The 25,406-nt window shown below is 31.6% G+C and overlaps 2 protein-coding genes across 5 annotated transcripts in view; one reads left to right on the top strand and one right to left on the bottom strand.

Moving 5' to 3' along the window:
* Nucleotides 1–5,282: 5,282 nt before the first annotated feature.
* Nucleotides 5,283–25,231, bottom strand: LOC143079647 (pseudouridylate synthase RPUSD4, mitochondrial-like). Of its 4 annotated transcripts, none has more exons than XM_076255134.1 (9): nt 25,136–25,231; nt 23,790–24,003; nt 19,725–19,769; nt 17,040–17,160; nt 13,157–13,264; nt 12,397–12,484; nt 9,178–9,304; nt 8,123–8,262; nt 5,283–5,478 (listed from the first exon to the last, which is right to left on the bottom strand). In XM_076255134.1, exons 2-9 carry the CDS (start codon nt 23,986–23,988, stop codon nt 5,284–5,286), a joined length of 1,023 nt encoding a protein of 340 aa, XP_076111249.1. In that variant the 5' UTR covers nt 23,989–24,003; nt 25,136–25,231; the 3' UTR covers nt 5,283. The 4 variants fall into 4 exon arrangements, with proteins under 4 accessions (XP_076111249.1, XP_076111233.1, XP_076111240.1 ...); XM_076255118.1 differs by having other exon boundaries at nt 25,197–25,228; XM_076255125.1 differs by having other exon boundaries at nt 25,117–25,139.
* The window catches only part of LOC143079677 (protein LLP homolog), a 28,624-nt gene continuing 14,125 nt past the window's right edge, over nt 10,908–25,406 (top strand). The window contains exon 1 of the mRNA XM_076255168.1: nt 10,908–11,000. The gene's annotated coding sequence lies outside the window, so the exon portion shown is untranslated. The remainder of the gene's footprint in view (nt 11,001–25,406) is intronic.

Below are 25,406 nucleotides of genomic sequence, written 5' to 3'. Positions count from 1 at the left end.
ATCGTTAAATAGTTAATTAACTTGAAGATGCACTTCAGAGTATTGTATTAGACTATAAATGTTGTTTAGATTTGACATCTTCTCCCATATATTACTGATAGCATCATAACACAGATAAGAGGCTATAGAAGAGCATTGAAGAATACTTAATTAAGATAAATTAAAGAAAACAATGAGGTAAAACATATAATAAAATGTATGTCTAAGAGCAATTAAGATGAACAATTTTACACTTTAATTTTTTTAATACTTATATAAGAAATATCAAATAACACAGAGCAGAAGAAATGTTAATGAATTCAGTGCATGATAAAAAAAAAAATGCTATCAGCTGCCACCTGAAATATTGATTTCCACATAAAAATCTAGACTGCTTACAATTTATTTGTTTATTTTCATTCCTTGGTCTCTTATTTTTAAAGAGGTTCTCTTAAATGTTAAAAGTAGTCATACAGAGCACTGTTTTTAAACAGAACTAAAATAGCAAGCCCATATTGCCAGTTACAACCGATTTTTTGTAAAGTTTTCTATTTTGTTTATTGACTTTTTTTTATGATTTTTCCTACTTCAAAACAGTACAATTGGTGGTTGAAAATCACTGTGGTGCCACCATTTCCAGACAAGTGGGATAACGACGTATGGGCGGATTTTTTTTTTCAAACCAGGGAACTGTATCAGTCATCAAAACTTGATAAAGATTCTCAAGTTATGTGTAAGATTCAAAAACAATCATTGCATATTTCTGAAGATGGACATGGACTCGGACATCTTTTGAACGAGTTGTACTGTGCGTATTGTTGTGTGTTTGTTTTTCCTACATTTGCTAGAGGTATAGGGGGAGGGTTGACATCAAAATATGTTGGTAAAATGTTTGTCATTTACTGAGATATTATGTTTTTACAAAAACAACTATAATTTTTAATATTGTATTAAACTTGTCGTCAACAACAAATGTCATAATATTTTAATTTAACTTATAGAGTATGAGTAAAACATTTGTAAATCCCATAATGTGTACGATGTTTATGTAGATTCCTCAATTCTTAATATTGTAGGTTTTTTTTATAGAGAAGTTAGTCAGTGTCCTCTTTCTTTTTTTTTACATTTTTCTAAAAAAAAAGTGGGCGGTTGTTATTGACCCCTTGCCCCATGGCTTGTACGCCCCGGATAATTCCTTGGACCATGCAGACGTGAATTCATTTAATTGCACGTGCACTCATTGATAAGTTGTGATATGTTAGTCTATTGGGATGTACATCTAAAGGCGGGTTAACCTCTTTGACACCCTCGTGCAATATCAGACACCACCACTACTATTCCTTAAATTGACATCACTTTTATAACTAGTTACAACGAATCAATAGAAGCATCGCTCATTTGAAAGCAATGTCAAAGCTTAAAATGATCATCAATCACCGCTAAACAAAGTCTAGATTACATTTGTAGCCAAATTCATACAATGTTATTGGAAATCTAGTAAAGATCAGACTAATTCATTACGAACTTGTCTAACAAATTTCTTTATTGGTATGATCAAACTTGATGAAATAACAGTATCATTTCAGAATGGTTGAGATAAATATTGTCTTGTTAAGATTTAAGATATAAATATAAAATGCATTCCAATTGGTGTAAGTGGCCAAAAATGCCTAAATAAATTTTTAGGTTCGCTCAGAAGTCTTGTTCAATATGTACTAAAAGTATGTGTGCAATTTTTTTTTAAATGGTTACCATGTATGCCTTTTAAAGTTCCTGATAAAAATGAGTGAAAATTATCCCACAGGCCTTTACTCTTAAAATGAGTAGACTGACAATTTCGACTTTGATGACAAAGGTTTTTTAAAATGTCTTGCTCATCGTTTTTGCTATTCAGAGTTTCACTCTTTCTATTACAAATCTCAAGATAATAAGCAAAAATGGTATAAGTCGTCACTCAAAAATATTAAAATACCTGCAATTTCAAAAATTGTGTAGAACTGAAATGACATTGTAAAACAATTCAGACGAGAAAACTAAGATCAACTAACGCCCTTATTTATGTACAAAACATGAACGAATAACAAATATACAACACATAAACAAACGACAACCACTGAATTACAGGCTAAAAATATCCATTTATCTTTACAAAAATGTACCCTTATTAATGTATGTTGATACAAGTCAAGATTAACATCATTTTTGTGACAAAATAAATGATAAGTGATTCCTGCAAGAGTAAGATTCAACAAAATAATCCACCCAACATCACCTTTACTCCATTTTGTCTACCAGTGTACATCTACTGTTTGTAAAAAAAAACATTTTAATGGAATAAAAAGAATATTCAGGAGAAAGAAATTAACAAAACTTTTCAACAGGGATTGAAAAGACTTATTGGTTTTTGAAAGTTGCTTTTGTGCATGAAATAGATCTTTAGAGTTAAGCCAGTTGATACTGATTTATACAGTTTGTTTTTGTGTTGTGTTGTTTCACCACTGTCCCAGGTCAAAGAGATGATTCAGTTCTCACAAACATGTCTATCCCCTGGGATAGATTCAGACATTTTGAAAAAAAGTAATGCTTGAAAACAGATTATATATTTTGGACAATATTAATATGCTAATAATCATATAAATCGTGAAAAACCTGCCTCATTCTTTTTGTTCCTGTCTGAAGTCAAGAGAATGATGATCAGTGGTTGTTGTTGGGTTATGTCTTTCATATAATTTGTTTTTAGCTCACCTGGCCCGAAGGTGTTAACTTTTACAAAAATCTTCTCCTCTGAAACTACTTGGCCATATCAAACCGAACTTGGCCACAATCATCATTGGGGTATCTAGTTTAAAAAATGTGTCTGATGACCCGGCCAACCAACCAAGATGGCTGCCATGGCTAAAAATAGAACATAGGGGTAAAATGCAGTTTTTGGCTTATATTACTCAAAAACCAAAGCATTTAGAGCAAATCTTACATGGGGGTTTAATTGTTTATCAGGTCAAGATCTATCTGCCCTGAAATTTTGAGATGAATCGGACAACTCATTGTTGGGTTGCTGCCCTTGAATTGGTAATTTTAAGGAAATTTTGCTGTTTTTGGTTATTATCTTTAATATTATTATTGATAGAGATAAACTGTAAACAGCAATAATGTTCAGCAAAGTAATATCTACAAATAAGTTAACATGACCGAAATGGTCAGTTGACCCCTGTAGGGGTTATTGCCCTTTATAGTCAATTTTTAACCATTTTTCGTAAATCTTGGTAATCCTTTAAAAAAATCTTCTCCTCTGAAACTAGTGGGCCAAATTAATCCAAACTTGGCCACAATCATCTTTGGTGTATCTAGTTTAAAAAATGTGTCCGGTGACCTGGCCATCAAACCAAGATGGCCACCACAGCTAAAAATAGAACATAGGCGTAAAATGCAGTTTTTGGCTTATAACTCAAAAACCAAAGCATTTAGAGCAAATCTGACATGAAGAAAAATTGTTTATCAGGTAAAGATCTATCTTCCCGGAAATTTTGAGATGAATCGGACAACCCGTTGTTGGGTTGCTGCCCCTGAATTGGTAATTTTAAGGAAATTTTGCTGTTTTTGGTTACTATCTTGAATATTATTATAGATAAAGATAAACTGTAAACAGCTATAATGTTTAGGTAAGTAAGATCTACAAATAAGTCATCATGACCAAAATTGTCAGTTGACCCCTTAAGGAGTTATTGCCCTTTATAGTCAATTTTTAACCATTTTCAAAAATTTTAGTATTCTTTTAAAAAAATCTTCTCATCTGAAACTACTAGGCCAAATTTAATCAAACTTGGCCACAATCATCATTGGGCTATCTGGTTTAAAAAATGTGTGGCGTGATCCGGCCAACCAACCAAGACGGCCACCATGGTTAAAATAGTACATAGGGGTGAATTGTAGATTTTGGCTTATATCTCTGAAACCAAAGCATTTAGAGCAAATCTGACGTGGGTAAAATTGTCTATTAGGTCAAGATCTATCTGCCGTGAAATTTTCAGACAAATTGGACAACCAGTTGTTGGGTTGCTGCCCCCGAATTAGTAATTTTAAGGAAATTTTTCAGATTTTGGTTATTATCTTGATTGTTATTATAGATAAAGATAAAGTGTAAACAGCAATAATGTTCAGCAAAATAGGATCTACTAATAAGTCTCTATGACCGAAATTGTCAATTGACCCCTTAAGGAGTTATTGCCCTTTATAGTCAATTTTTAACAATTTTCATAAATTTTTGTAAATTTTTAGAAAATATTTTCAACTGTTATTACTGGACCAAGTTCATTAAAGATAGAGATAATTGTAGCAACAAGAATGTCCAGTAAAGAAAGATCTACAAACACATCACCATCACCAAAACACAATTTTGTCATGAATTTATCTGTGTCCATTGTTTAGTATGCACATAGACCAAGGTGAGCGACACAGTCTCTTGAGAGCCTCTAGTTCATAAAAAAAATTGTTTTAAATTAAAATGCAGCCGTTTTTTCATTTGAATTGTGTCCCGTTTCATGTGGAAGCATTTTATAGCCAACAATATAGTATGGGATTTTTTTTATCTCTGAAGGTCATACTGGTGGATAGTTGTCTCATGGGGAAGCAGACCATATCTCAGTATCTGTGTGACTCTCGGTAACTTAATCATTCTGTATTGTTGTGTGTGTGTCTAAACTAAAAATTGATTTCATTAGAGGTTTTTTAAACACAGTTTTTTATATTTTGTTTTTCCTTTTCTCCTTTTTATACATAGTTCATTTCCATCCTGTGTGTGTCATTTCTGCTTCCTTATTTTGATTACACTATAGAGTTTGATAATATCTTTATTGTAATTCTAAAGTTCATTACTTGTTGGTGCTGTTTATTGTTTTGACACTACTTCTTGACTCATACAATCAGATTGACTGAGGTAATTCAGTCTTAGACAGATGTAGGAAGGACGCAAAGCTCCCAGTATAATTAAGTACTAAAGCATAAACTCTGGAGGGCCTAAATACAAATTGTTGTCATATAAACTTCACATGTACACCTGCTTTAAAAAACTCCTCTTGTTCAATGGCAATCAAAACATTTTAGAGTTTTCAGATCATACAGACTAGTTAATTGTATTAAAGCTTATTTTTCTTCTGCATTAAGTTTTTGCACTGAATGTAAAATTGATTATAATACCTTGACATTTACCACAGACACTTTTTTATATAAAGATGGCAAAAAAATAAGATTGGCCCAAAGTTTCCCAAACCAAGGCAATATGCACGTAAAAATAAATAATACAGGCATTCAAGTTACATCTAGCTTTAATAATTTTAAAGTGGTCTTAAAGTACTCAGGTAAATCAGAATAGAATGTCATCTGCTCTGACTTCTTTGTTGGAAATTTTAAAAGTTCTACTCTAGATCTATGTAAATGCAGCGGCATTTTTAGCATGTTTTCAGTGCTTATTCCTAGCTGGTCTGTAACTTTGGTTGGCAATTTCTGAAAAAAGAAAATCCAATGATAAAAGTATTTAAAGTGCCAGTCTGTCATTTGGTCTCTTGTGGAGAGTTGTCTCATTAGCAATCATACCACATCTTCCTTTTTTATATTTGTAAGAATCAGACAATTTAAAAAAAATCAAAAAAGCATGGCCTAAAAATACACTGACCTAATCATCCTGAATAAGAAATGGTAAGTCCTTTGTTTCTGCATGTCTGGTAATTCCAGAAACCTCAGTTTCCATTTGGTATTAATCATAGAAAATTACAGAGTAATATCCCTCTAATTATTAATTTCAACCAAATTATATCTTGAATTCAAGAACAAATTTTATAATGGGGTATATATCATGATACATTTTAAAAATAAATTAATGTCAACTTGAGTGGGTTTTTGTTTGTCATGTTCTATCGCAAGCCTGATTCCAAATATACACTGGCACTTAACCCTCTCCCTTTCACACCGGTACAGCTTACCGGTGAAACCAATTTCAAGATTTTTTTTGGACATTTAGACTTGTTTAATCGCCATTTGCTGACGTACAGATGTGGTTAAGGGCTCAAATTAATCCTCAGATAACCAGCAATGCGATTTAATGTGCATCAAACCTCTATCATTATTAGTTAATAAACAAGTCGACCCTTACTGATGTGTAATTTTTTTGTAAAAACCATTTATTTTTCTTCGAATTTTGAGGGATATTCTCAAAAAGAAGTGCAAAGAAAACTGCTCTTTTAAGAGGATTTATGTCTTTTTTCAATAACGGTGCAGTGGGTTTTTGAAGAATAGTATTAAACTAATAGTTCTAACTTGTACACTAGTTGCAAATGTAATTTTTAGTGTAGCAGCGCAATCACAAACTTGAATTACGCTAAAAATCCAAAGTCATTTCTTATAGATATTATGAGAAAAGAGACAAAAACCGTTAAAATATCCTGAATTTTTTTTTGCAAAGTTGAAATAGATGTAACAAAACATGGTTTCGTAAGTGTTGCGGTATACTTAAGTTGAAAACACTTTTGTTTGAATAAAGGAACATGTATATTTCAATGAAAAAATGACAGTTTAAAGAGTGGATTCCTCCTAGATTTGCGTAAAAATCATGCATTCGGCAACAAAAAATTATCATCTGAACACATAATTCCAAAAAGGAAACAAACTGGGTAAGAATCTTTATATTATTATTTTTTTTTTTTAATTTCTTCTGTAGTAGTAGACTTAAGTACTTAAATTTCGAAAAATTCACTACCATGCCAGTGGCGCAGGGGTACGCTGATCTATCCCAAGGCGCTAAGATTGAGAGTTCGAATCTCACTGCCAGAGTTGGAAAAATAATTTCCTATATCAAATGTAACTTAACTTAACTTTACTTTCAATTTCAAAAAGGAAACCTACGAATTTTTTTTTAAAAGAATGTGTGTGTGCAAAATTGCCCCCCCCCCCTTTTTTTACCCACTTTGCTCCATCGGGCTCGTTCAAGGGTGTCCCAGATCAAGCTAGCATTGGTAATTCAATGAATTTTCCCTTGTAAAAACAAAGTTTAGATTGCTGATTGATTGAAAACGAATTAGACAAATAACTAGGGTCCAAGTTTGCAATCGGACAAAAAGAGCGTCTAAAATCAATTATTTTGAATGTTACGGACATCGATATTTCAAGGCCTATAGCACGTTGTGCGTCTATTTATACCACTATGATAACTTATATGGCTTCAACAGACTCCAGGCATTGTGTTTCCATCAAAACCTGACCCTATTAGCCCACCAATATGTCTCTGCACGACTTTTTGCCCAAAGATTTCGTATTTTTTCACTTTTTCTCCAACAGTCACTTGACTTTTGGAAATATACCATGTGACCAAAAAATTACGAATTATCTTTAAACTTAATTTTTTGAAATATTTTATCAATTATCTTTCATTTGAGCCCAACATGGCATGTGTATGACCATTGATGCGAATTCTGTATTCATTTAAACTTCGATAATGTATTTTCGATAAGTAAAGGTCTAAAATGCATGAAAGGGAAAGGGTTAAATGATTGTTCCATGTCTTTTCACAATTAATATACTGTAGAAACTTTAATCTTCATGGGGTTAAAATTTCCTGGTTATGTCTCTATATGAGATTTCATGGAGATTTAATTTCTCGGGTTTCCATTAAATGGAAGGGATATTATATGTAGTTTAAATTTTTGTGGGGTTTTTAATTTCATGGATATATTCTTTCCACCAAATAAACAAAATTAAATCCTCCACAAAAATTTCTGCTTTTACAGTATGTCATATATCAGATACGTATATATGATTGTTGTTCCTTGAAATGTCCAAAGTGCATAAATTATTGTACATGCTTTGATATTTAATTTCTATAAGTAGTTTTTGAAGTGTTGACAAAGGTTTGAAAATCATTTATATTCATAAAATATATATAAAAGAGTCAGTTGTACCAGAAATGAAATCACAAATCTACATACAATTTATCTGGAGCTAAAAAAAACTCTTATCAGCCAGCATAAAACGATTTTTACTCATCTCAAAAATATCAAGTACCAGTATGCAAAACTAAAATCTATCATGTGTAAATAACAGTCTGATAAAAAAGAAATTACTTGTCTACATGTTCTATAAATGCAAAAAAACATACCTGTGGTCCTTTATCAGCTAATTCTGGGTCTACACACACTAACTGCCCAAGTAAAGGTGCCACTCTGTTGGAGTATGTGTTGTCTCCTAGAATTGGTGCTAATTTCTGAGTCATTAACAGTTCACAACAATCCCATCTTGCTACAAGATAAACAAAAAATGTAAATCATTAAACAATTTTGACCACACACAATTATCATGCAAACTGCATCTCTACATGTTTTACAAACCAGCATGTAAATGTCGCATTAAAATTTCTCCAGACAATATTGGTCTAAACTTTCAGCTGATTTAAGCAGATAGTTATGAAGCTAACCTATTTATTATTTACAAGCATTATATCCACTTACATATCTTATAAATATCTATTCTAAAGGTGCAATCTTCTTGCATTACATCTTATATAGTTATATAGAGGCCAAAATTAATTCAAACTGCCCTCATAAGCCAGCTTTCATTGAGACACATTTTGACAAATAGAATTATTAAAAACTTGTCTGCTTGTGAGTGCACCCCTGGAATTTAAATTTGTCAATTTATATTATAGTCCTAGTTTTCTTAATCAAGTATATGAGTATGTATATCAAATGATGATGGACAATCTTTTGTACCATCATAACTGTTTCAATCTAGTACCATCTTCTTTGATCTAGACATATGTGACCAATTTCACTTACATCTGGTCAAAATTAATTAGTTGCTGTAACCTGAATTTGAACATTACAGTGACTAAATGCTATATACATCCACAGTATTAAACTGTAAGTTTGAAATATATTCTTGGTGCTCAATGCATGTATATAAGTTGAAACTATTTTTAAAGAGTGTAAAGTGGTCTTGTAAATCAGCAAAATACTACATTGACTCCGACTTCTCTGTTTGAAATATCACTAGCCTCTACATATTAAAGTAGCACATTTTTGTGGGGTTTTTAATTTCATGCATATATTCTTTCCACCAAATAAACTCACTGTCTACTTTTCCATATTAACTTGTTGTATTGAAGTTGTGCAGGGTATGATAACAATCTATAAATCCTAGTTTATTTCTACTTACATGTGTTAGTCATTAGTTCCACATATCCACATTCCAGTCTTTTTGACAGTGTTTTTATCTGGTATGTGCATATAACACCTTGTCCTTTTTTCCTTTCATTCACTGACAATTTGTTCACCTCTATAGACTATATAAAATGTAAAATGAATTTATTTTGTAACAATAAGGATATCATGATGATTAATCCAGAAAACTCCTCCAGGGTAGTAACTACCTATAAGGCAAACAAGGCAAATGCGGTGTCTGATTTTCTAGCAAAAGTAAGAAAATGGAGAAAGCTATTTTAACAACGTGAAGTAAAACCCTCTCCGCCTAAAAAACATCGCCATTTGGTTCTGCAATTATTTATTTCCCATCAGGATCTTTACTACTATTGACATTGATGGTTGATTCTTGCTTGTGTGAGAGATCTTTTTCTGCCCTTTAAAGTTTAAAGACATGGTCAGGTCAACGATGACCGAGGACAGATTATATGGTTCAGCAGCTAAACTTGAGCCATGATTCATGTCAAACGTACAGACAGGCAAGTGAACGCAAAAGCTGTTATCCAATAATGAGATCTTAGTGGCAGACAGTGACTTAGCTCCACTATTTGGGCTTTTTTAAATGTTATTAAAATGTGTTATTTTTAATAAAACTTTTACCACAAACACTTTTCTTGCTTTTTTAACTATCAAATCTATATCCTACTGTAAATGGATACATTTTTAATAGTAAAAAAATTAAGAGCAAGTTTTAGCCAATCAGCTCTGATAGCCTCATTTAGTTCTTTTAAAATATGGTAAACATATTAAACAAAAAACTTAACAAGTTTTATTTCAGACCCATATATTACAATTTTCAAATGAGGGCCTCAATTGCATGGTGGCCACCGTACCTCTTGCCATGACTGCTTCTGATGTCTAGTTACTGCCCTGTCATCAAATGCACCACATTTATAAAATGTTATTTTCATTTACTTCAATTACTATTTCTTCAAGGTTAACTCTGTTTCAAAATAAATATTTCAGCTGATGGCTAGGTAAAATGAGCTTTGCTCATTGTTGAAGGCAGTACTGTAACCTACAGTTGTTAATTTCTGTGTCATTTGGTTGCTTGTGGAGAGTTGTCTCATTGGCAATCATACCACATCTTCTTTTTTTATATTCACAAATAAACTTTTGATTTTATTTTGATTTTAATTATCTCCAATTGGCCTGCATAGATGATTTTTGCACGCTCCACAGCACTTTTTGCCAGCTGGGTTAGTGTGTCTGTGGCAGAGCACAAAGACTGCTTTAGTAATCTATATTTGGTATCTCCTGTGCTCAAATTCTTAAGAATGATAAAATTGACAAACCTACAAATTTTGAAGAGGTCTAAAATAAGCTGACATATGTATTCCTTCAAAATATCTAAATATATATATAGCTAAATGTCTTATAGAATATGAATGTTGTTTACATTTCAATATTGTATGTTTGTAATGATTGTCATCATGGTCATGTTTGTCTTGGTAACAATCCAATATTTTGATTTTACACCAATAAAATGATTTGAATTGATTTGATATATAAGAAAAGTCAACTTTGCTTCATTTTGATGGTTGATTAGACACAGGCAAACAGACAGACTTTTGCCTGCCATCAAAACTAAAAATAAAGAGAGTTGGAAAGGTAAGAAAGTTTTACCTTTTATCATGTTTATCATCTGAAATCAACACACTATTTATTCTTATTTTATTTATTTAGTTCTTAACAAGATACCTCAAAGAGGCTGAATCATTATCTGACATAGGGATCTTTCTGAACAAGTTTCCTTTGAAAACTGCTGAAATAAATAAGGTAAGGAAGTTTTGTCTTAGGTGAAGGATCTGTTTTTTAATCAGATTGCTCTTGGGGAAATTTGTTCAAGTACCTTTATGTATGGTAAAGGGACAATGGAGGTTATCATCATTGTCCACATAATATAAGAACTTTCGCTTCAAATTAAAGGAGGAGCTAAACCATTTGGTACACTATGATAAATACATGTTAAATGATAAGAACTAGGATGATCTTATGATTTATATTTGTTCAGTTAATGGGAAGTGAATACAAATACCCAAAAAAAGTGTGTTAAACATCTAACCTTATTTTCTTTGTGTACAAAGAAATACAAAAATGAGCATTTAAATATTTATGAACCATGATTTTATTACCATTTTCTTGATGTAGGAAAATCTGATTATATACAATTAATGTCTGACCATCTGTCATGATGTCTGCAGGTAATTGAATTACATAATTTATGCATTACTTCAAATCCTTATCTGCCAAGGTACTTATTATATTCACACCAAAAATGTTATATAAAACTTCTTATTTTTGAGCTATTTACATGTAAATTAATTTTTTTTAATAATGTTTTACATAGTAAATAAAGCAAAATTGACTTACAACAAATTTTTTTGGACAGTGAAATTCATCATGAAATACTTTATAATATAATTTGTCTGAATCCTTATTCTGAAATTACCTTCATCAGTAGCCCTCAAAGCCAAAAACGTTTGAAAGCCATGGATGTAGAATTACTTGAATATTTAAGAAGTTATATGAACTAGAAAGGACCTAAAAAGAAGAGGTAAACCCACATACGGTCAACTTTGGCTTTTTTCTACAATACCAATAAAATCATTCTTGATGAGTGAAACCAAACAAAATATAGTAGTTTTACAAAATTGTTAAAATGTAAACTTTTAGCTTTTTATTGGAAAGTAGAATACTTATGTTACATAAATAGGGGCTGTTTTTGACAATACAATGCACATGTATCGAGTTCTAGCATCAGTAAGTCATGCTAAATTACTGAAATCTTCACAATTTTATCATTAGAGTTAAATTTTAGATGTTTTTTGTTTTAAATGGAAGTGGCTGCATTTATGTTCGTTAATATTCAAATGTAAGTTGTATTTGATAATAATACATAACATAGATAAAGGTTAATTTTTGACAAAAACCATCTGAAAAGTGACATATCATTTTTTTCATATCTAAGCTTGAATTTAAGTGTCTTTAATGACTCAATCAGTTCAAATATTGCACAAAAACTAATGGAATCAACTGAAGTAGACACTTTTAAAAAAAAGGGTTTAAAAAGTGTCCAAAATTTCATCAGATGAACCTGAAATTTGAGGCTAAAATCAGCCCTTACCAAACCTACTCCTTTCAAATGTGAACAACTGCTTGAATTCATAAATACCTCAAGTTTACCCTGAATCTCTTTCTTTTTCAGAAATATTTGTTTAATCTCTTCTAACAGGTTATCAGGATTCCCAATACATAGCAAACTAAAAATACAAAAATTAAAAAAATATTTTTAAAGAAAAAATAAGTTTCAAAAGTTTGCTTCAAACATTAACTCTAAATCATTAAAAATCTTCTGCAATAATTTTATAAAATTTTATGAAGGTATGACAAAGTAATTGATGAGTAACAAACTTAACACCAGACTGTATCTTCTTTTCAACTGGAAAAAAGTCCATTTATCAGTAAAATACGGAAAAATAAAGTAAATATTTTTAAACTTTTGTTCTGGATACTGTCATTTGGTCATAGATTCAAACTTTTTTTGCATATCTTTAAAGGTAGTGACAATGCTTACTCATAAAATTCTTTCTATTGTAACATTTTGAGATTATTTAAGGGAAACAACAATGGAATGGCAATTTCAGCAAAATGATGGATAACTAATTTGTTGTGTGGGGATAGAACAGTCACAAAATATGTATTTTTCATTTTATCTACTGTGGATTCATTAATTTTCGCTGGATACCAGTTTTCATGGAAACAGGTGAACAACGAATTTAAATCTTCAACAAATTGCAAATTTTTCATTGGTTTGTATGCAGACTTTGGCAAAATCACAAATTCAATATCCATGAAAGTGTAAGTGTTTCTAAATCCACAAAAATTAGTTCTCACGAAAATAAATGAATCCACAGTATAACAACTAAACTTACTGAAACTGCTGATGCAGCTGCTTATTTCCATAAGCCAAATAAAATTTATCTGCAATACTTTGAGTAATAACTTGATTCTTTCCAAATACAACTATGCCACTGTGATTCCTGAAAGTTGTATAGAATCAATATCAATGTCTGGGCCTAAACTGTTCAGAAACTTACACTATGAATCCCTCTGTGAAATAATTTGACCAATAATTAGAAGGAAATAAGAAAATCCTACAAAATTGTGGTCCAATACACATACATGTAACTACTAACCATTTCACTCAAATACTGTAGAATATAAACAAGAGAAAAAAACATCCTTAGATAATGTTTGTGAGCTACTCTTGTTTCCTGTATACTGTTGAGTTTAAATACAAAATGTATTACATGTACTTTTAAATGCATTTTTTTTTCTAGTCAAATTATGATAAAATAATTCCATGTGATCTTTCAGGTTGTTGCAAGTATTTTTCATTTGCACATATGACCTACAGTATCAATATCACATAATCAAGACTTTCTCAAAAGATTGTATCTAAAATTACTAATTTGAAAAAATATTGTTTTCCCAAGGTCCATTGGCAGAGGGAAGATAATCTTGCCCAAATTTAAAGATTGTGATATAAACTTTTGATATAAGGCATAAATGTTTTATATTTAAAAACTGAACTTAATATAACTTAAGGTAATGCTACTTTTGTTGCATGTTTTATGTTTTTAGTCTTCTGCTGTATAATAATTTTTATGAATGATCAATCAAAACTTGTGGCTTCATTCAACAACAAATAGTTATTCTGTCCACTTTCAAAAGCATGACAAATCAGAAAAATACAAAGAAGAAATATATGACAATTCCTACCTAAATCTATGCAAAATTCGACAAAACTATGTACAAGAGGCCTTAGAAGAGTACGAACACAATCCTGAACTCTTTACAGACACAGACATAGAGAAAGCAATAGATTGTCTCAACACCAAAAAAAGTCCGGATGAATTTGGACTTACAGCTGAGCATCTTAAATATGCCAAGAGCACAATAGCACCAGCGATGAAGACAATATTTAACAACATTCTGATACACAGAAAGGTACCATTATTTTTCAAATCTGGTATACTCACACCAGTACTTAAGAAAGAAAAAGACCCAACAGAGACCAGTAACTATAGAGGCATAACAGTAACACCAATAACTGGGAAAACCTTTGAATACTCATTTCTAAACAAACTGATGATAGAGCCAAAAACAGACCTCCAATTTGGATTCACCAAAGGTCTATCGCCAATCATGGCAAGCTTAATTATTTCAGAAGCTAGATATGAGAAGAAAAAGGGGAATGACAATTTTTATATAAATATTCTGGATGTAAAATCAGCATTTGATGTAGTCCAACACACTATACTGATGGATAAAATGCTCAATCAAGAAATCCACCCAATATATTGGAAAATATTAACAGAATTATATTCTGATCTAACTACAAAAGTTAAATGGCTTGATGGTATAAGTAAACCCTTCCAAATTAAACAAGGTGTAAGACAGGGAGGAATATTATCAACCCATCTATACAAAATCTTTGTCCAAGATCTCCTAGTAGAATTAGAACAAAATTCAATAGGATACCAATTAGGAAATATATATGTAGGATCACCAACTTGCGCCGACGATATAGCCTTTATATCGAATGACAAGCATGAACTACAACTAATGCTAAATGTGCTTGGAAGATATGCAAATGAACACCACTACAGCATACATCCAACAAAAACCCAAATCATAGATTGTTCAAAAACAAAAAGTGATTACAAATGGACACTTGATGGAAATGATGTAACAATTGCTAAATCAGGGGTACACCTTGGATTAACAAGAGCTGAAAACAACGAAAGTCATATAAATGTACAAGAGAGAATAAAATTAGCAAGAAGAACTAAATATGCTCTTATGGGATCAGGGTGTCATGGTACAAATGGTCTAGACCCCCCAACCTCATTTCAAATCTACAAAACTTATGTCATTCCAAGGTTAATTTATGGATTAGAAGTGTTACCTCTAACCAGATCTGATATTGAACAGTTGGAAAGATTTCATAGAAAAAATCTTCGCCAGTTACAATCTCTTCCAGAAAGAACTGCCAATTCTGCAGTGTTACTACTGTTAGGAGCACTACCAATAGAAGCAGAAATTCATAAAAGAGTATTGTCTCTCCTACTTGCGCTACTAACATGTGAAAATGAAAAAATACATCAGCTTATAGAAAGACAAATAACAACAAATTTTGATAACAAAAATAGCTTCTTTTCTAGAGTTATGGATATCTTAGATCTGTATGAACTTCCAACCATTATACAACTTAAAAGTAATGTTCCAAAGAAAGAACAATGGAAAAGAACTATCAAACTGAAAGTAGACAAATTTTGGAAGGACAAGACCTTAATAGAATCTGAAAGAAAATCTAGCTTAAAATTCATGAATACGGAAAACTTCGAGATCAATAAACATCACCAAGTCTGGAAAATAAAGCATTTGCCTCGTTTTGAACTTAGAAAAGCAATAATCAAGACTAGAATGATAACTGGAACATACATACTTCAGGCAGATCAACATAAATTCACTCCATATACAGTAGATCCAACTTGCCAATTATGTAAAACTGCCAATGAAGACATAACTCATTTCCTGACAACATGTCCCATACTCAGTACTATGAGAGAAAAATATTTCCTTGATATAAGAAAAGAGATCACTGATAAAATCACTCCAGCAAAATGGAACTGCACCTTCAAGAGCAAAACTGCAATAGTACAATTGCTAATAGACTGTTCAAAATACAAGGAGGTGTTTGATAGCTGTGAAAAATTCATGGAAAACATTGAAAACAAAACTAGAAACATGCTATTTCAAATGCATATAGAGAGACTGAAAATTTTAGACAACAAATAGAAACACATAATGTGCATATATATATAGTTATATAAAGATACATATATCATAAAGTGGAAGAACTGACAACCAAATGAGAACAATGATTATCATAAGTAACATATATATATTGTACCAACACAGAGTCTGTCATTTAATTTAATAATAATTGTAAGAATCTTAAATATTTAAAGATCACTCCTATCCTCAACAGCCTTATACATCTATTATATGGTGCTTATCATTTATATAACCTTTTAAAATCTATTGATGGTGACAAAACAAGTTTTAATAACTTTTTAAAAAATTTTAATATACAATTGATCATGAAGTACATATAACATTCCACTGAGAAAATCTGCCTTTTTAGATTTTATTAAATTCTTACATCTTAAACTATTATTATTTTAATACATAGATCTTATTAAATGAAACCTCCTTTTAATGTACATTTTATGCATATTAAAAAGCAAATTCAAATGAAACATAATTTTAAATATAAATAAAACTAAGTCACATACTTAAGTGAATATACTTGTATGGTTTGTTATAAAAAGGTCCATGTAAATATGCCTTGCATGACATTTCTATTGTTTATTGTTTATTTATATGTGCTGTACATATGTTGGAAATTTTGTTTTATCATTTTAAAAAATTTTAAGTTAAGGGAAAACTCCATATATATTTGGAGGTGCTCCTAATTAAAGGAGGCTTATACCAAGAAGAAGAAGAAGTGTACATGCTTGCACTTTGCTGCAGGTGAAAGATAATATTTTTGTTGGAGGAAAGTAAACATGCTGTTATACATTTCTTATTTCATAACTGGTTTATACTTTTATAGAGAAGTATAATAATAAAATTCAACTTTTTTCAACTACCATGACTGTAGTATAAATAACAGAATATAAGGGGTTTCATACAATTTAGCTAGAGTTTTTTTTTAGTTATTTCAAGTGATACTATAACACATACCTTGGAAGTGGCAAAGCTAAGTTCATGTCAGGGGAATTAAAATGGTGACGTAAATCTTCAATAACTTGATACAGGGAAAAATTGTCTATTAAACGTGCATCTATCTGTGATGTCTTTTCAGCTGAAAAAGTAAAAATATTAACATCAATAAGCATGTATATAAATCCCAATATCATAACATTTTTCAAAAAGGTCAAACTGTGCTCCTTTTCAAGAAAAAAGGAGTTAAGGGACAAAAAGAATTAATGAAAGGACTTGAAATGGAACAAAAGGTAGCCTCTGGTCCTTTGTTCTCTTGTATGGTTTTTAATTTTAGTTTCTTGTGTATTTTTCAGAGTTCAATATGACGTACCTTATCACTGAACTAGTATACATTTTTGTTTAGGGGCCAGCTGAGGCACACCTCTGGGTGCAGGGGTTTCTTGCTGCATTGAAGACCCATTTGTGGCTTTCGGCTGTTTGGTCGAGTTGACACATTCCCCATTTCCATTCTCAATTTTATGTAACTATACAATCTGTTCAGCAATTTCTCTAAATGTAAAGGAACATAGCTCTAGAACTGTTTAAGTGATGCCCCTAAAATTAAAACTTGATCTGTATTTTGTGGTAATAAGCATTGTGAACAAGTTTCATACCATTTGGTTGAGTCAAACTAAAGTTAGAGAACAGATATAAATAATTTAGCAATTTTTCAAATTGTAAAGTGGCATAACACTAGAATGGTTAAAGTGATGCCCCAAAAAATTAAAATGTGATCTGTATTTTGTGGTTATAAATATTGTGTATAAGTTTCATACAATTTGGTGGAGGAAAAATAAAGTTAGAGAAAGGAAATCAATTTTTGGACTTACGGACAGACAGACATACATACGGACAAGTAACTCTTATTACCCTCTCCCCTGGGGCCAAGGCATAATAAAATAAATGTGGAATGTGTCAATGGAACACAGATGATGCCCCTGCTTGCATATAAAGGGACATAACTCAAAAACTTTATAAGTAATGCCACCAAAATTCATTGATCCTTATTTTATTGAAATAAGCAATGTGTATAAGTTTAAGAACATTTGGTTGAAGAAAACTAAGATAAGAGAACGGAAATAAAAAATTCAAATATTTTACATTTGTAAAGGGGTTTAATTCTAGAACAGTAAAAGTGACGCCACCAAAATTCAAACTAGATCTGTGTATTGTGGTAATGAGCATTGTGTATAAGTTTCAAAATATTTGGTTGAGGCAAACTAAAGTTATAGCACAGAAACAAAAATTCAGCAATTTTTCCATTTTTAAGAGGCCATTACACTAGAACAATATAAGTGATGCCACCAAAATTCATTGATCCTTATTTTATTGTAATAAGCATTGTGTATAAGTTTCATAACATTTGTTTGAGGCAAACTAAAGTAAGAGAACGGAAACAAAAAATTCAGCATTTTTTTTACATTTGTAAAGGAGTATAACTCTAAAACAGTAATCATTTAAATGTGTTGCCACCAAAATTTAAACTTGATCTGTGTAGTGTATCAATAAGTAGTGTTATGCCCCAGTGCTTTGAAAGCTGACATTTTTACTGTGTTCTCCATTCCACACTTGATATACGCAGATGTCCGTTGTTGTGTTCGGATTCGTATTTTACAGAAGAAATAGCTGACTTTGACCTTATATTATATACTGACTTCTTTAAATCTATATATCTATTTTGTTTATATGTGTAATTGTTCTTTTTGTATTTGTTTATACTTAGTTTGAGTATAGCGTGCCAAATGTAACGTGACGTGTTCTTGTTTATGAATAACTTGTGTATTACGTCACACGTTGTATAAAATACGGAACGCATGTTCCTAAGTTGAGATTCTCTCCAAAAACCTCCATGCAGTTAGCAGTCTCTCTTAAAACTAGAATTTGCTGCATCAAGTAAGAGTACTTGGTGATAATGCAGTGCACCAAGTAGATTTGCTGCACCAAGTAAAGTTGCATGGTGAAAGTATTTGAATGCAGTGCACCAAGTAACTTTGCTGCACCAAGTAGATTTTCTGCACCGAGTACGCTGAGTATTTAAATGCCGTGCACCAAGTAGATCTTCTTGCACCGAGCACTAGAAGAATTGTTTTATTAAACTTGGTACAAGTAATGCACCTTGCCGTATTGCTTATAATGTTATTAACGTATTTTGTTTCATGAACCACTGTATTTGATGTATTGTTTAAATAGAAATATTACAATTAACGAACTTCCATTATGATTTTTATTATTACTTCCTTCACCGGAGGCCAACAAAAGTAACTACCGGTGTATATCCTGACAAGAAAACCCCTGAACGTTACAGTATTAAGTATAAAATTTTATAATATTTGGTTCAGGCAAACGGAAACCAATTTTGGGACTTATGGGATGTACGCACGTAGGATGTACAGATGGACAAGGGTCAAACTTAATGCCCCTTTTGCAACAAGGGTGCAATAAAATGAAGTATGATTGCTAATGAGAAAACTATCCACCAAAGCTCAAATGAAGTGGATATGAGCAACTTAAGGCAACCCTACGCACACAAGAAACACAAAACTGTAAAATGGTCAAGCCCTTATATATGGCTTGTATGAATCCATAACTTTTAAAAACTAATCTTTGTGTTGGCATTTTCTACCAGATGAGTGCTTGTATGTGAACTGTTTTGATTAACCTTACCTTTCATAGGCAATCCTGCTGGCTTATTAATAGCAACCAAATGATCTGAAAAACATTTATTAAAAGAAGACAGAATAACAAAAATATTACTGAGGATAGTGAGGAATATTGTTTAAATTATGATGTTATTACATGACAATATTTTTAGAGCTACTTGCGATTCTAATGCAACACTGTTTGTAATGTTAATTTTGATTGGATAACGTCACCAATTCTCATGGCATCAATTGAGAATTGATGCTATGAAATGTTTGTGCATGAATGATAAATTTTAAATGTGTGATTTAACGTTTGTTTCTGTCAGTTTCATTAGAATGGAGATAACAATATTGTGTTTCAAGCTCTGATGGCATCAATTGGTGATTTGATGGTTGCAAATCTCGTTTACTGGCTCCACTAACGTGTCACCAGCAAACTTAATTTGCTACCATCAAATTACCAATTGATGCTGTTGGAGATTGACATACAATCTTGTGATTAAAGCCAGATGTAGATTGTTATATACATATGAGACAATATCTGAAAAAGTCTAATTTCCATGTCCCATCTTTCACCAGCAATAATTTTTTTATTCAGGCATCTTTTTGGAAAATTTTAAGTTTCAGTATTAATTAGAGTATATAATGCACCAACTGCACCAAATTAAACATTCTTTTTAATATTGCTTCTAATAAAAAAAATTATAATTTAAAGGGTCAACCCCCCAAAAATCATGTTGTCCCATGTTATTTTCTGAAAATTAAATCATTCAAAGAATATCTAAATTAAGTAAACAGCCTTCCGATTTTTACAAATCTGCAAGATTATATAAAATCCCTATTACTGGTCTGATTTTGTTATAACTAAAGCATGTAAGAAAATTTTGCATTTTTAAGGGTATTTTAAGTGTTGTCCCCAGGGGTAATTTCTTTCATGTTCCCTCTAGGTTTTTTTCCACCTGTGGACACTTTTGAAAGACCAAAATTTTATTTCTTTTAATGCAAAATCATTTCCTGAATGTATGACTCCACATGTTAAGGTGAATAGCAGCCAGTTTAAAAAATTTGGAGAAAAATAATTTTGTTGTTTTCTCCTGTTAGCCTTTTTGTGTACCTTCTAGGAATATTTCATTGTCTGACAGCACTATAACAGTACATGTGTTTTTATAGTACCTTATCAAATTGATATGTAGATGGAAGTAAACTTCTACACAATTCGAGTAAATGAACAAAAAGTACTGCATAATTCCTTTCTGTTACGTTCTATCATGTTACCTGATAAAAAGTAACAGCATATCCATAATCAGTAACAGGAAGGATGTTCAAGACAATTTCACTGATGAATCAAAAAAGTTAATCTACTATATGCCAACCATTTCATTTAATATAAGTTATCATCACCATATTAAATAAATTTCAAAATAATATACAGTATATTGAATGGAAAAATAGGTTTTTTGCTTTTGATAACAGCAGAGAACATTGTGCAATTCTATAATAGTAGATAGTAACAGAAAGGAAATTAGGAATTTATTTTAGAATTTTTCATTAGGCAGCAACCATTTGATTTTCTGGGGGGGGGCTATGGTTTTTTTTTTGAAAAAAAAGTTTGTTTCCAGTTTTTGGAGAAAAAAATAATTTGTTTTTGATTCTGAGAAAAAAAAATTGTTTGTTTCACGCTCAGCTGCCACTATATGTAATGCTAAAATTGAAAGAAAAAAAATTGTTTTCGACTTGTCGCGAAAAAAATAAATTGTTTTTCGCCATAGGCGAAAAAAAAAGTTTGTACAGAAAAAAAAACCATAGCCCCCCACAGAAAATCAAATGGTTGCTGCCTTACCTAGGCAGATTTGTCATCTTGCATACAGCATGTACAGTTTCAAAGGATAAATGACATTGCTTGCTGTCGTGACCAATCTGAAATAATGTATTTTTCTTAAACTATATAATAAAGCATTTTTTTGAGAAAAAAATCCTTTCTGTTACCAACTCTGTCCTGTTACTCAAGATTCTTTCATGTTATCGACATACCGGTATCTGACTATATTTTAGTATATTTTTAAACCTTTCTTATTGCAAATGCTAGAATCAATAATTGGCATTTGATAAACTATTGCATGATATACTAGTAAACCACCAATAGTGTCTTAAACTTATTCCTTATTCCTATTAGAAACTTTTTAAAATTGATTCACTTTGGTAACCATTGGTAACAGGAAAGAACTAAATTTTTTTGTATGATTTTTAAAATTGCCATTGTTTCCACATTAAACAATTGTTTGAATGACAGACAACAGTTCCTAGATCCACAATGTGTGTTCTTCGATTTGGGCTATTAAAATATGGGGTCTAATGAATTTTTTTGTTTGTTTTTTCTTATTGCCAAAAATTAGACTTTTTCAGATATTGTCTCATATACTAAATGTTGTATCAATTACATAAATGTATTTATGGAAATATCTTACTTATCTTTTAAAATTACCATTTGTAGAAATATTGCTCTTCTTTTTCATGTTTTTACCTAATTAATAATGAATTTGTACTTCCAAATCGAATTTTATGGTGGACTCTAGTATTTTCATGGTTCTTTTCTTTTGAGACATTTTCATTTTGACTGGAAAGTATTTAATTTGTTGTTAATTGTCTTCTTCTGTATCGAGAGCCCAAGAACTTGTAATTCAATCTTATAAAATATGCCTTTTTGCCTATCTTTTCAATGTTCTCCCTGTCAAATTTTCTATGAAATATGAATAACAAATGTGGGTTAAATATTATTTTTAAAGACATGTTTTTGGGATGGTATTTGATGATGTTTCATACTCATAGACTTATACCTCAAATTTCTTTTTATTCAAATCAGAGTTTCATGCAATTTGCCAAAACATGATAATCAATGACGTTCATTCCATAATAGAAAACACATTCATGACATTAAGGCATTCAAGTCTCATGATAATAATACATAGAATTTAAAAACAAATTAACTGTACAAATAAAAAAAGCAAGTTTGATGAACAATGTACATAAACATTATAAATATATATATATAAAGATTAAGGTGGTACCTAACACTTTCACTAAAATTAATTTGGCTCGTTTAATTTTGATAAAATTTTGACAAAGTATTTACTTTAACCCTTTAACAAAAATTATATAAAAATTTCAAAAATTTTGAACCAACTGTTTTGTCAGAAAAATTACACTGGTTATAGGAAGTACACCACCAGTGGCGGATCCAGAGGGGGGGTTCCGGGGGTCCGCACCCCCCCTTTATTTTGGCCGATCAATGCATTTGAATCGGGACATATGTTTGCACCCCCCTGCACCCCCCCTTTGCCCTGGGCTAGCACCCCCCCTTTCGAAAATTCCTGCATCCGCCACTGACCACTAATTCATGGTCCCATTGCTTTCTATGTTAAATTCCTCCATTTCAAGCAGGCACACCTCTTTTATTTTAAGTTCAAATAAAGTGGCAATCATTACATGTCAAAGCAACACTTTATGGTGTCTTGTACTGAAAAAATCAACATACCTTTAATATAAGAAAGAACTGGTTCCCGGAACTTCGGATGTACCAAAACAGGTACTTCAGATCTGACAAACAGACAAAATGTACCCTCTTTTTAAAATTTGGTGCAGTTTTTTTAATAATTTAAATTAAAAGTCCAAAAGTGTTCTACAGTGATCACCAGTCCTTCAGCTTTCATTTGATGCCAAAAATACCTAAATATCTTACATATTTTGAAAGTTACACCCATGCGTAGGAACTATTTTGTGTTAAATATGTACTACTTTCTGGTATGTGCTTTCTGGCCAGGCCCGAATTAGTGATGTTACACCTATATAGCAGTTTGACAAACACCAATTTTGATCTTTGAGAAGCTTATTATTCCCTTTACAACACAACGTAATTAAAACGTTTAGCTGACTTTACAGAGTTATCTCCCTGTAGTGTTAGGTACCACCTTTAAAGAACCAAGGGAAATAAAAGGAAATTTAAAATAAAAAAACATTGTACTAAACTACATCTTACATGTATACTTCATCAACAAATACACTTGTTTGAATAATTACTAAGATAACTTACCATCCTCAAATACAACATTTTGACACAAATGATTAACCAGAGTGTCCTTGTTTGTAAGTATGTCTCGCAATTTTATATAATAATCAAGCAAGCCATCTGACTTTCCATTGGTCTGTGACATACAGGTCCTGTGCATTACTTTTTTGACTTGGTGTCTACATAATTTCCTTACTGACATCATTACAGTCATAAACAGCATTCACATTCAAGATCCCTAAATAGAGGATAGAAAATATTACAGTCTAACAAAATCCAATTTATTTTTCATATGTTCAAACAACCTTTTTGCTACTAAACTAGTGAACTATATAAAGGCTAAATATCATCATAAAGCAAGATCATATCATAAATAGATACTAGAAGATGTGGTGTGAGTGCCAAAAAGACAAGTTAACTCTCCATTCAAGTCACAATGTGTAAAAGTAAACCATAATAGGTCAAAGTAAGGTCTTCAACACAGAGCCTTGGCTCCCACCAAACAGCAAGATATAAAGAGCCCCAGGGGCCCCCAAAAATGACTAATGCTAAAGAAAAACATTAACGAACTACATCAACAAACGACAACCACTAAACATCAGGTTTCTGAAAACCTATATATTTATTGGCTTACAGGGGGAAATGAGTTAAAAGACAAAAACTATTTTTATTACGAGATTGACAATGCCTGAAAGCATTGTTAGGCCTGACATAAGCGTGACGTCGTTTGAAGCCTTATGGTAGAGGGCATTTAATACTACCCTCCAAGATGCCAGCAATAAAATATTTGTATGCATACTGGTATACATGTAGAATGTAAGACAGAGAGTCACAGGACAGAAAAGTCACGGACAAAATGTCACAGGACAGAAAGTCACAGGACAAAAAGTCACAGGACAGAAAGTCACAGGACAAAAAGTTACAATTAATTTTTTCTGATTATTTTCTTTGAATTATAAAGAATTTAACGCTTATTTTTACAAATACATTTTAGTATTTTTCTTGAACTAGTGCAAATAAACCATCTTTGTAAACAAAATTTATCAAAAATATCAAAGATGATCAAATAATTGTTAAAAAAACAAAATGTCAAATATTTGTGACTTTTTGTCCTTTCAAATTTGTGACTTTATGTCCTTTCAAATTTGTGACGTTTATGTCCTGTGACTTTCTGTCCGTTTCAGTGGCGGATCCAGAACTTTTCCTAAGGGGGGCCCGCTCCAGTCATGCTTCAATGATTCCCTATATAATCAACCAAATTTTTCCAACGAAAGGGGGGGCCGGGCCCCCCAGCCCCCCCCCCCCCCCCCCCTGGATCCGCCTATGCGTTTACCTAAAAGGCTACATGTACATTAATAGAACAATAATACTATTCGTATCAGTGATAAGTCTAGATGATCTTATACAGGGGAATATAAGTAAGTCTTATACATGTATGTCAGATTTATAAAGATCGTCTGTAAAGTGTGTTGATAAAAACTGGATTCGGTTATATCGAGTATGTACGTCAATGATGTTAGCAATCATGAAAGCTACAATTCTTAACCGATTTGACTTATATAATATTACACGAAAAATGTAAACTAAATAATTATTAGGGGAGCTTTATATTCCAGTGTTGAAAGTGTTGGATGAGTACAA

The sequence above is a fragment of the Mytilus galloprovincialis genome, chromosome 1 (genome assembly GCF_965363235.1).
Source record: "Mytilus galloprovincialis chromosome 1, xbMytGall1.hap1.1, whole genome shotgun sequence".
Lineage (NCBI taxonomy): Eukaryota > Metazoa > Mollusca > Bivalvia > Mytilida > Mytilidae > Mytilus > Mytilus galloprovincialis.
The sequence above is the reverse complement of the archived record's forward strand: the minus strand, read 5'-3'. Positions and strand labels throughout refer to the sequence as shown.